Raw genomic sequence first — 13603 nt, 5'->3', positions numbered from 1 at the left:
TCTCTCTCTCTCTCTTTCTCTCTCTCTCTCTCTGTGTGTGTGTGTGTGTGTGTGTGTGTGTGTGTGTGTGCGTGTGCGTGCGTGCGTGCGTGCGTGCGTGCCCACTATTTCTTCGTTTGCCAGATTTACTTTTTAACTCTGTGGCAAGATGCTACTTGTGACGCTAAAGCCGTCAGTTAACATAAGGGAGGATAGTCGGGTGCCGTATCTGTCTGTGAATGATGTAAACTTCTGCGTGTTACCGTATTTTAACTGTTAGTGTGTCGTGTTTTCTGAAGCAGAGCTAGGGTATTTGCGTAAACGAGCGTGAAAAAACGGTTTGAAACTATACTCAACTGGCTGGTGTGCCAGACCAACGGCCGTTAATCCGCCGTGCACGTCTGGCTCAACTCCCTGTCTCGCAAGCTAGTGAAAGTAGCAAGGATATGCGGGGAAGTCAAACAGCTTAGTAGGTTAAGTTTTGCATCAGTATACTCACTGTCTGCATCACAGAGTTGTGCTATTCAGCAAGTAGACAGCAAGGCAACAGATAAGTCAGCACTATCGCCAAAGTCATGCATAATTGTTAACTTGTTCCTCATGCCTGATAACACTTCAACTGTCTTATCACATGGCCTCCATCTATTGCGTTTCATCCAGTAATTGCGTTGTGTCTGTAGATTCATCGGGTTTATACCTATCTATTCACTCCGATAAACGAAAATACAAGGTAGTACAACAGATACCGAAATATACCAATAATAATTAAAATAATGTTTAATACCTTCTGCAGTTCCATTCAAACTCATCCACTGTGTCAGATTCTTCGCCTCTTCAGCGTCATATTCATCTCAGGAAAGAAGAAGAATAACACGCAGATAATTCAGTTGATTACAGGCCGGTGGCAATCCACTGTCATATTGCTTCTAGTCAAAAATTGCTGGATAATATTTACTGTATAAGGTCATGAATGATCATAGTGGACAATACCAGTCTGCCGACCGGTGTGGCCGACTGGTTCTAGGCGCTAGTCTGGAACCGCGCGACCTCTACGGTCGCAGGTTCGAATCCTGCCTCGGCCATGGATCTGTGTGATGTCGTTAGGTTTAAGTAGTTCTAAGTTTTAGGGAACTGATGACCTCAGATGTTAAGTCCCATAGTGCTCAGAGCCATTTTTGGACAATACCAGGCTTTCGCACGCCACTTCTTTGGACTTTTCCTGTTCATGACCTTCTCCAACATATCATCGCGATATGTAGATATATAAAGGAAAATGATAAGTTCGCTGGTGTGCGAAACTGTAACTGTCGCATGATCTGTCATTGCCAAATAACACATCTCGATGAAATTTGGACCGTACGTAGAAAGAGAAGTCCTACAGCATACTGCAGAATGTAACTCAAAGAAATACACTATGAGACGAGTAGAAATGACACTTTTATTCAAAGACATTAATACAGTGAAGACAGCGTGATTTATTTTGATCCCCTGGACATTACAAAAGACAGGACACGTTCTTAGCAGGGTGTGTGATCAGTACGGACAGCAATGTATGCTTTGTAACGTGCTCCGATTCTGACCCTAAGATCGGTAAGCAGTTCTTATGGAGGGCGTTCAATTTGTCCGGCAGTGCGGTTGTCAACTGCTGGATGGTCGCTGGTGCGTCGGAACGTGCTTCAGTATGTCAGCGCAGTGCACCCCAGACATGGGCGATGGGGTTTAAGTTGGGAGAACGGGCAGGCTGGTTCCTTCCACCGAGTAGCCTCTCGTTCCGAGAGTTCCTCCGCCTGTGCTGTTCGATGTGGTCGCGCACTGTCATCCGTAAGTCAGGGCCGAATGATCTCCTAAAAATATGGAAATTAGGCAGAAGTGCCGTATCGGAATGACGTTGATCGGTGGGAGTTCCGTGTTTAATGATTTGTAGGTCAGTACGTCTGTGCAATATTATGCCTCTCCACACCATAACACCTGTACCGCCAAAACGATCATGTTAGACAGTGTTCCTGGAAGCATTACGTCTTCCCCCCTCTCGCCATATCAGAGTATGTCGAAAATGATAATTCAGACTGAATTGGCTTTCATCCGAGAAGAACATGCGATCCCACTCCTCGATGGTCCAATCCCTACGCTCTTGGCACTACCCCAAACGGTGCAGCCGATGTGCGCGTGTCAACAGAAAACAACGTACTGGTCATCGGACAAAGAGCCCACTGCCGTGCCATCACCGTGCCACTGTGGAGCCTTGCAGTCGTATTGAATGCGGTTGCAATTACACCTGCTGTTTGACGTGGGTCCCTTCTTGAATGCTGCACAGTGTAGTGGTCATTTGCTCTGTAACGGACCGTGGTCGACCACCTCCTCTCCTTCGGGCAGTAGTGCGTGTGGTTCGGAACGCTTTCCATGCAAGTGAAAAATAATCTGAGCAGTAACAAATTACTGTGCTACACTCGTCACGCTTCGCCCTTCTTAAAGTTTCCCAACGTTTCTTCCTCGTGTGAAGTCATCCAAATGTCTCTGTGCCATCTTGTAGTGAAGTGCACCACCGCAGTGTACAGTAACTGTTCATTGACTTGACACAACACACTTTTACCGTTCCTTCAACTGTCTCGTGTTCCAGGACCATCCCCATTTGGCGCTATAGTCACAGCTTCCTGTGTACGACTAGGAGACATCTGGCAACATGCTACGGCACTCTCATAGATTTTCACCAAATAGTTAATATATTATGTCGGTTTGTCTATGTCGTCCCTAAGTTCTGCACAGCAGTGTAAGTAATTTAATAGTGTACGTAATGTTACTCTTCTCTCGTTGAGCTGTTTTTGGCCAAGGTGAAGGAGGACATTATGACGATTAAGTATGGTAACCATAAACTCAGCTTTCATCATTACCCTGACAATGTTTGAAGAAGGTTTGGATCGTCTTGAAGCAGTTCCCTGGAGTCTTCCACGCGATGTTGCTTCGGCTCGTGTCGACGCAGTCGTGGCACAAACTTCGCTGCTGTCTTTGCCCTGTTCAACTATTCTAACAAAATATGTTTGCACGTGCCATAACGTATTCCCGAGGTCTTGCAGAGGTCTTTGATGATCTGTCTAGGATCTTACAGAATCAGATTCCTCACTTTATGAACATTTCCTGGTGTGATACCCGTTGACGGCTGACCAGAACGGTCGTCATTATCTCAACGTTCGTTCTTTTTGAAACGCTTATATCAGTCTTTAATTTGGTATCCGACCTAAAGCGTTGTCTCCCAAAGATTGCCACATCAGGCGCATTTCTGCAGCAGGTTCTCCAGATTCGAAACGAAATTGTATAGAGACACAACGTTCTTTCAGGTCCACTCTTAGCAACATTTCGTTTCGTGTTCCACTCGCTAACAGGGTGAGGGAAAAATGAGTGTCTGTACGCCTCCGTATGACTCCTCATTTCCCGTATCTTTTCGTCGTGATCCATACGCGAAATGTGTATTGGTGACAGTAGTATCGTTCTGCAATCAGCTGCAAATGCCGGTTCTCTAAATTTTCTCAGTAGAGTTCCTCGAAAAGAACGCCGCCTTCCCTCGAGGGATTTCCATCCGAGTTCACGAAACACGTTCGTAATACTAGCGTGTTGTTCGAACCTACCGGTAACAACTCTAGCAGCCCGCCTCTGAATTGCTTCGACCTGGTGCGGATCCCAAACACTCGAGCAGTACTGCAGAATAGGTCGCACTAGCATCCTATATGCGGTATTCTTTACAGATGAATGACACTATCCCAAAAGTCTAACAACGAACCGAAGTCGACCATTCGCCTACCCTACCACAGTCCTCACATGTTATCACTTTGCCATCTTACGCCCAGATATTTAAACGACGTGACTGTGTCAAGCTAAACACTACAAGTGTAGTATCCGAACATTACCGGTTTGTTTTTCCTGATCATCCGCATAAACTTACATTTTTATAGATCTAGAGCTAGCTACCATTCATCACACCAACTATATATTTTGTCTAAGTCGTACTTTTACATCTGACGATTTCGACCGATCAGGGACGACACGTTTAGTTGTTTTTGTGTTTGGTTGCAGATGTGTCGAGCTTCCAGGCGTTCTTCAACTTCAGCGAGATGCGGGCGCTGCTGGACAGCTTCTGCGTGTACCACGTGAACGCGCCGGGCCAGGAGGAGGGCGCCGCCACGCTGGCCGAGGAGTGAGTAGCCAGTCCGCAGCCTCGGCGCAGCAGAGCGCCCTAGCCGGCCCTTCTGTTACAAACAAAAGCTGCACCGTAAAGCAGGCCCCTTCCCCACGTTGTCTGTGATGTATTATTATTTAAAATGTAAGCGCAGGACATACGTATAGGATGAAACTTCCCAGCAGATTAAAGCTGCATTTCGGACTCGAACTCGGGACCTTTGCGTTTCGCGAGCACACGTTCCACCGACTGAGATATCCAAGCTTGGTGGAGTGATTCACGAGGAAGCTTTGTGTGCATAATTTACAAATATTTCGTGTCAATTAGCAGAGCTATGAAAAAATGAAGTCCTGTTCCTGTGAAAACGGTGCCTTAGTCATCTAGCTGTGATAGGCTCATGGCCGCCCAGCTAACGTGCTGACAGTCTGTGCCAACGACACGTACAGCATCTTTAATGTTTCAAAGGAAAGTAATGCTCGTAACTGATGCAGGATTGCACTTCTATTATTTGGGATAATGTTCCGATATCCCGTAAAAGATCCACTGAAGCGTTCCACAGAACAACTCGAAATTTTCGTAACAACAGTAGTCCTACTGCCAGCTGTACCATTTTCTTCTCCGGAGACTTCTGGAAAATCTTACCATTAATTGCAACAGGGGTGATAGCAGACTAGTGAATGCATTTTCAGTTGCCAGTTAGTATAAAATGTTGATGTAACTCCTAAATTGGAAAAAATGAAAAATTACTATAGCAAATGTCATCTTACACAAAAAATTTGAACTTAAAACTTTTAATTAAAACATTCTCTATTTTTGTGCCACAGCTGATACTTGAACCAGGCTCTCCTTGCTTAGAAGGCAGGTGTGCTAGCCATTACACCTCTATAGCAGTATAGGTAACGCCCCTGCACGGACTATGTTAGTCTAATTCCCTCCCTAACAAAAAACTACACGTCTTCGGCTTATTTTTCTCTTCTTCAATCGTCACTATTGCCGAGGGAGAGCATTGGACTAAGGTAGCCTGTGCTGCTATGTCACCTATACTGCTACGGCGGTGTAATGGCTAGCACACCTGCATGGTAAGCAAGGAGAGCCGCGTGCAAGTCCCAGCTGTGGCACAAATTTTTAATTCATTTCTTCAGCTTCAATCATTATCATACATACATTGAGACTAAAATGCCTCAAGGAAAATTTAATTATATCAGATCTATAAACCATTCTCGAAAGTCGTGGAATTCCTGGGACTGATATCATGCCAGTATCGATATCGATATGTCATGCCGATATCGATAAAAGGCAAAAATCGCCCGGATTCTTGATTCCCAGGATGGGTGAACTATCTATACAAATAATTAAGTTTGTACAGAACCCTCCGTGCGTGAGTCCTACTCACTTCTCTGGATTCTTTTACAACTACTCTTCACAGTAGGCAAAGATCCCGAGTTCGAGTCTCGATCCGGCACATAGTTTTGATCTGCCAGGAAGTTTCACTCTTCACAGTACTCGATTGTACCTGTTTGTCAGCATATGAGGTCTACCTGGACTTGGTCCAGCTGTGGCTGTTCCTTCCCGTTCCCACTTCACATCACCTCAAGTCGACTTGAGCAGATTTATAGTGGTTGAATTGTTCCCAATGGATTTGTTGCTCGCTCTATCCATTTGCTACGACATCCAGCAACTAGTACACATTCGAAGTCACTGAGTTCTCTTGACTGACCCACGTTGCTAATGACAACAAAATACTCCGTGCCTCTTTATATACCGGTGGGTCTGCCTCTCGCGATACCTAGTGGTCAGTTTAGTATTACATGGGGATATCCACATACTTCTGATTGGATAGTGTACACTGTTGGACATTAGAACTGCAGCAACACCATGAACGATAGAACATACGAAATTGTATTTACTGTGCTGAAACAATGTAGTGGGAAGGATGCACATATATATTAGAAGGTGGTTTAAGGGTGTACGAGGTGCGAAATTTAGTACGCAGTGCTGCCACCTGTGGCAACGATAACAGCTCTAACCCGGCTGGGCACTGAGTCGAATTGAAGGTAGGTGATGGTTACTGGTACGTAACTCCAGGCTGCTTCAACTTTTCACAAGGAGTTCATTAATGATAGTGGCTGGCGTGTGGAGACATGCCATTCTCTCGGCAACCAATGGTCAACTGTTTTCAATGAGTGGATGATCTGAAAAACATGCTGCCCAGGGGCCAAACTCCCTCTGTATAGAGGTAAGTCAGGACAACATGAATAATGCGCTGATGAGCCAAAACATTATGACCACCTGCTTAATAGCTTGTTTGTCTGTCTTTGGAACGAACGAAATACATCACATTCTGCGTATCAGGGATCCAACAGCATGTTGGTAGGTTTGCAGAGTTATGTGGCGTTAGATGTCAACGCTCAGGTCACGTAATGTGCATAAATGACAGGCCGCTGATTTGCATATGTCACGGAGACCTCGAAGATCGCCATTGACCTTAAAACGTTGGAAATTTAACGACTGCTGTCCAAATTACCGCTTATATGATCCAGAGGTGATTGTGTTGTGTACCCAATGACTCTCCAGGTGTTGGGCCCGTACGACGATATCGAAAATGTAACTGTGTTCGGTCTCGTTCACATGCCGATACGTCCGTCGTCATACTTGGCCCTGAGCTGTTACTCGTCTGAAGAGACAACGTGTTGTCGTTGGGCGTACCTCTGTCGGCTCGCCTCTCTGTGCTGCCGCCACAAGGAAAGGCGCAAAAATAATAGCCGTGCGTGTTCCAGATGTTTCGCCCTCGCAGTGTGGATACTTGTCATCCTGCAAAGATTCACGACACGTCACGTAGCCATTCGTTCCTGCACAGACGAGCCAATAATGTCTGCTCTCACGGACGCTGTTCGCACGGGGTCGGTGAGATGCTGCGTCACATCTCCATCATATTACGCTTGCCACCTAACGGTGTGTGGCGGAGGGTACCTCTGATACCGCCTACTTATCCTTTCCTTCCCAGTTCGACTCGCGAATGGCACGTGGAAAGAGTGGTTATTGCTAAGCCCCGTAGTAACTATTAATTTCTCGAATTTTCTCGTCGTGGTCGTTTCGTGGAGTGTATGTGGGAGGAAGTAATATGTTATCCGACTCCTTCCGGAAAGTGTTCACTCGAAATTTCAGCAGTAGATATCTCCGCTATGCACAACGCTTCACGTGTAACGTCTGACACTGGAGTTTGCTGAGCATCTCTGTTACGCTCTCGAGTCCACTAAGTAAACTTGTGACGAAACGCGCTGCCCTTCGTTGGATCTTCTATCAGTCCTAGCTGGTAGGATCCCAGACTGATGAACAGCACTCTAGAATCGGTTGAACAAGCGCCTTGTAAGCCACTTCCTTCGTCCGTCAACAAAATTTCCATAAGATTCCTCCTATGAATCTCAGTGTGGCATCTTCTTTCCTTGCGTGATCATCCCACTTTAAGGTCGCTCTGGCTAGTTTCTCCTGGACATTTTACGGTAGATACTGTTTGTAGCAACTTGTCGTCAGTGGTGTAGTTGTAGAGTATTGGATTTCTTTTCCTATGTGTGCACGGTATGCTACATTTATTTACATTCAGGGTCATTGTAAGTACCAGATTTCCCTCGGAATTTATTTATCCACTGGCACGTGTTTCCCTGTATAATAATTAGATTTGCTGCCATGGTAACGACAGCTTCTAGGCATTCTACCAGTATAAAACAATACGAAGTTTCAAAAACACACCTCGTCTTCACAAACGACCGACTCATTAAAACAGCTGATTGTGTTCCCGCTAGTTCGGCGGTAAGGCGTTTATTTATCACGAATACAGTGACTGTAGTGTTTCCCAGCAGGAAATGTGTTACATATCAACCCTTGAAAGCAATACATTTGACGTGCAAAGTGTCTGTTACACGAATACTGCACTATAGTAACTGCTGTATATATCAGCAAGAAGAGGTAGTACGCCTAGCCTTGCACGAGCTGTGCGGCGGATGCTAATGACAGCCAGTGCGCTCCTCCCTGTGCTTCCCCATCAACAGAACATTCTTTGTTTTCGCTGTTCCAAATTGTTGTTCTTAATTGTAGTTTAAGCAGCTGTTGCATTATTTATAGCTTACAACCTGTGTGCATACATGCCAGAAGGTGAGGACAATAGTCTCGAAATTCGTCACTATGTATTAAATGGAATGTAACGCGGAATCGAGGTAACTGGCTGCTGTAGAATACAAGTGAATAAAGCTAGCGAAATATCATAAATTGAACTATCTGTTTGTGACTGAAGGGTGTGAGCTAGACAAGCGACCGGTACCAATCGGTAGAATTATAACTGAGGAAGCCATTCCAGATTGAACATTGTTATGCGATTTCTTCAGTGACGCCGCGCCAAGTCTCCGTTCTTTCTGGCGACCTTGCTGCAGAGGAGGCAGTGACCTTGTTCTTCAACTCCCCCGCGCCCCCCTCCTGCGCCACCGCCTCCCACAACTAGCGTACAAAGGAGAAAAACTCCCATCGATATCCGGTTCAAAAATTGTTGGGAAAACACGTTACACGGCGAGCTCCACTAAACCTGTAATGTTCTAGACTAATACGCTGCCCGTATCCACAGTTACTACTAAACTGACATTGCGGTTACTGGTAGTTTGCGAGTAGCGAGAGAAATAATAATAATAAAGGGGCATTTCCCTATCGCCCATACTTCTTTATTTTTCGCTGACTCGACTTTCCAAATTACATCACTGCTCATCTTCAGGAGCGAAACTGCAGTAAGATAATATTAGTCATATTTTCATCATGTAGTATTTGTCAATCAGTATAACTTCGATAATCGCTAATAGTCATCAAATCTCCGAGGAGAAATTGGTCTTCTTTATTCGTTTCTGCCTGTTGGAGACTATGATATTCCTACCGTCTGGTAAACTGGTGCCTACGGCATTTGTTCCCGGTATTGTTCTTTCTTCAACTCTGACCACGTTTCTCCAGTTTTTTTTTCATTTATTTTTAACTGGAAACCTGGATATTGTAACTGTTCCGTAGTAAGTGATCCACTTTCTTGGGTGCCCTCACATTTGATCCTCATCTGCCGTATGTCTGTTTCTACTTTGTTAAAACAAGTTCCCGTCGTTTTCTTATCCAGGCAGCTAGTAAAAGCCTGTTACGATAGTGGTAATGCGTTCATTGGAGCCACGTATCCATTTAAGACTGCAGGCCTCGTGCGCAGCGTGTCCACTGTCTTTTGGATATATGTGTAGCTCATGACTGTCTTCTGTACCGAGCAGTGCTTTCATGTAGAGCCATGATTTTCTTTACAATCCTTTTTCCTTTGTTGTGCATGAAAACGATACCCATAACGGTATTGTTCTCGGATTTAACATTGTAAAATATCTTAACTGGAGTATTCGCATAATTATTCATATTTAAGAGATGTGGAAAAATATTGTAAGCGATCCACGTTTACAACAATTGGGCGCGGACTCGCCTAATACAGTGCTTTTGCTGACAAACATGAGAACTCCCCAGTTTTCGTATTAGGTATCACAATTCCTCGTCAACGTATAAATCTTTGTGATTCATTAATCTGAGATAGCAAAAAATTGCTGTACGATAATGCAGTACGATGCAGCAGCCTAGCTGCTGTTTTTAATTTTTTGTTTTATTGTAGTCTTTGACACTGTTCGTTGTGATTATACTCCAAAAAAGACATTGGCGCATTTTGATCGAATCGTTCACTTATATTTAAATATCCACAGCGACTGGTACAGTACACGGTCATACTCAAACCTGACAGTCGAGAGATTTCTGTTGCTGTATACCTTGTTAAAATTATTATCAGATCGATACAGTGCTACGTATCCATCGAAATCTGCCTACGCCCCACTTTGCAGTAAGTACAGGGGGGGGGGGGGGGGGGACAAAAATATGGAAACACAAAACACTCCGTGCATAATACGGTGTAGGTAAACCATTGGCTTTCAAAAAAGCTTCCAGTCGTCTCGGAATGGATAAATACGGGTCCTCTGTGGTTTTCAAGGGAATCTTATACCATGCTTCTTACCAAATAGTGGCAACTTCAGGTGACGGTGGTTGAAGTGGATAGCGATACGCATCGCTCTCTGCAAAGTAGACTACAAAAGCTCAATAATAATGAGATGTGATGAGAGTGGTAGCCAGGCGAGAAGCGACAGTTCATCGTGATGCTCACGAAGCCAGTCCTGGGCGATGGAAGATGGGTGGAGAGGGGCCCAACCGTTATGGAACAGAGCATCATCATAGGGCACCAAACATAGTACCATAGGACGGACCTGATTAACCGAAATGGCCACGTAATCCTTGGCAGTAATGCAGTTTTGCAGAGTAACCAGAGGGCCCAAGAAATACCACGATAAGGTTGCCCACAATATCACCGAACCCTTGCCATATTTCCCTCTTGGCACGCAACTCGGCCAGAAGTTGGAACCAGTGTGAAACAAGACATCCTACCAAATGGCATTCTGTCATTGCTCCATAGCGAAGGTGTTATGGCCTCCTCACCACGTTTTCATGTCGTAGGCATTTGCATCACTGATGAAAGGGTTTGTAATTCCAGCTCGCCATGCATTTCCGTGCTTATGAAATTCTTTTCGTGTTGTTTCGGTGCTGTCAGGGCTCGCGAGTCCGACGATACACCACAGTTCTTCAGTGAGTTTTGCGACTGTCATCCTCTTATTTCTCGTCACAGTTCTCCTCAGTGACCGTCCGTCACACACTCAACACTCTCTTTTGTCTGCGTTGTGACTTAGCAGATGATGTTTTTCCGCTTTCTCTGTATGCGTTGTACATCCTCGGCAAGTTGGCTCTTTGAAACAAGTCCGCAGCTCGTGGTCTAGTGGCCAGCGTTGCTGCCTCTGGATCACGGGGCCCCGGGTTCGATTCCAGGTTGGGTTGGGGATTTTCTCTGCCCGAGGTTTGGGTATTTGCTTTGTCCTCATCATTTCATCATCCTCATTCGTGACAGTAGGTAGATTGAACTGTGTAAAAAAGAACTGGACTGTGTATGAATTGGATCTTTGTACGGGCGATGATGACCGCGCAGTTGAGCACCCCACAAACCAGTCATCATCATCATCTTTGAAACAACAAACGGTTCGGCTATCTTGGTTACGAATGCACTCTCCATATGAACATCAACAATTCGTTCACATTCGAATTCCTTTAGCTCATAATGCACGCAGAACACTTGACCGCGACCGATATTGCACAGGAGCCGATCGTGGTTAAATACAACGCAGCCTGTGGACTTGACTAGAATCTGAATTATGTTCAAGCATGAATTTCTCGCGGTGTTTCAATATTTTTGTCCAGTTGCATGTACTGCCCAAGCGTAGTCGCCAATTCAGACTGACCGCGCTGACAATCCACACGCATCCCTCGAAGTACAGCTGGCTGAGTCAAAAAGCAAGTAGACAATGCAGGCTTCCGCACTCGTGGTCGATGAGACAGTACAGGCATAAAATTACGATGTTCACATTAAATAGACAGTCAGAAGAGTGAAGGGGTTAATTTTTTTTAAAACAAGAAAATTAAGGTGGCTGTATGTACCGAGTTCCATTATAACAAGAGTATTAATAATGGAGTTTTCGATAAAAAAAAAAAGCACAAATATGTCAATCGTCTCAGTGGGGCAAAACTTTTTTGAGCAGTTCATTACTTTTTAGCTATCTTTATGTGAAAATTAGAGGAATTAAGACGCACAAGCACTTGTTCTTTCTGCATAGTATTGCCATTTTGTCTTCAGCCTAAAGAGTGGTTCGATGCAGCTCTGTACACTGTGTATCCTGTGCAAGTTTCTTCAGCTCTGCGTGACTACTCCACCTTACATCCATTTAAAACTGCTTTCCGTGGTCAGTCCATGGTTTCCCTCTTCGATTTTATTCCACACACTTTCTTCCATTACCAAACTGACGATTCTTTGATTTCTCAGGATGTGGCATGTCAATATGTCAATCTCTCTCTTCTTTTAGTCAGCGTTATTTGTTATAAGTTATCCGATCTACCCTTCTAATTTTCTGCATTCGTCTGTAGCACCATATTTCAGAAGCTCCTAGTTTCTTCTTGTTTGAACTGTCTATTGTCCACTTTCGCATCGATTCAACTCTATACTCTAAAGAAATACCTTCAGAAAGTAGTTTCTGACACTTCAATTTATATTGAAAGTAGCGCCTCACGACTTGTAGGTATCTACGACCGGATGATTTGTCTGTCGTAGAGATAATAAATTATAAGCACAAATATTCCTCGCGAATCATCCTACCTATTAGTGAAAACTGTATGAAAATCCCAAATGTGTTATTGCGATTATCTTCCACATACAGAAAGAAGAATGCGGCAAGATACTTTAATTTATGATATGCAGTATTATTAATAAATTTCCCTTTTTCAGGTACACATTCATGTTAGAGTCCTCCGCACTTTATATCCTGTCTACTTCATCCATCGTCAGTTATTTTGCTGCCCTAATTGTGAAGCACATCTGTTTACCATTCGCGATTGTTATCGGAGAGAGAACCACTTTTCTTGGTTAACTCATATAGACTAATCGCAGTTGACGTCACCCGATAGAAAATGGACAAAAAGATACCGGGACATTACACAGCTTCCACCAAATACTGTAAGAAGGCTTTCATAGCTCAGATGTACGTGTAAGAAATGTTTAACTGTGGGATTTGCACGGAGTGGTCCGTACGCGGAAGCACCTTCCACGACTTTTCAAGCTGTCCCAAAAACATACAGCTGCAGTCTTTCCGCGCGAGGCCGATGGTGTCGTTTCGTTCAGCGGATACTGTAATCATTTGTGATCATCACATGAACTGCAATTCAATTTAATGCGCTATGCGGCTGGACACTTCGCATCCTGCCATTGCTGGCGCCATGCCGAGAGGGCAGAATCTGCTGTGGTATCTCGGTAGATATTCATGGTGACGACTACATCCATTTCTGAAAACTCGACCCGTTTGAGATAGTATTTAAAGAGCCAACCGAGGTAGATGTAGACATTCGTGCTAATCAACTGCTTGGAGGAACACAAATATGGATGAGCTGCTCATCAACCCGCAATGTCTACGACGACATTGTAAGTCAAAGTCTGCTACTGTCTGGACCAGACTCCAGTGCATGATCGAGTCATAGAAAGACAGACTGACTGCGAAAAGATAATATACTCACTTGTAGCGCCTGGTAGCACGTGACTAAGATGTGAACGTGTCACGTTGATCCTACAGGGGTTGGATAAAAATATAGGGACAGCGAGAAATACTTGCTTGAACATAATAACAGATGCTAGCCAAGCCTGCAGGTTATGCTGTTGTATTTGACCATGAACGGCACCTGTGTAGTGTCCTGAATGTGTTGCACTGTGCCAGTCGTGATCAGAACAGTATTCTATATAACTGTGAGCGCAATATGTTGCAACTAACT

General features: G+C 44.5%; 1 protein-coding gene across 7 annotated transcripts in view; it reads left to right on the top strand.

Moving 5' to 3' along the window:
- LOC126188175 (protein NDRG3) overlaps nt 1-13603 on the top strand; it is a 491060-nt gene that overhangs the window by 405438 nt on the left and 72019 nt on the right. For all 7 annotated transcript variants that reach the window (XM_049929694.1, XM_049929691.1, XM_049929690.1 and 4 more), the window contains one exon: nt 4045-4165. In XM_049929694.1, coding sequence (XP_049785651.1) covers nt 4045-4165 — 121 coding nt within the window. The remainder of the gene's footprint in view (nt 1-4044; nt 4166-13603) is intronic.

This window comes from Schistocerca cancellata, chromosome 5, assembly GCF_023864275.1.
Source record: "Schistocerca cancellata isolate TAMUIC-IGC-003103 chromosome 5, iqSchCanc2.1, whole genome shotgun sequence".
Lineage (NCBI taxonomy): Eukaryota > Metazoa > Arthropoda > Insecta > Orthoptera > Acrididae > Schistocerca > Schistocerca cancellata.
Note: the sequence above shows the minus strand (reverse complement) of the source record. Positions and strands in the feature narration are given on the sequence as shown.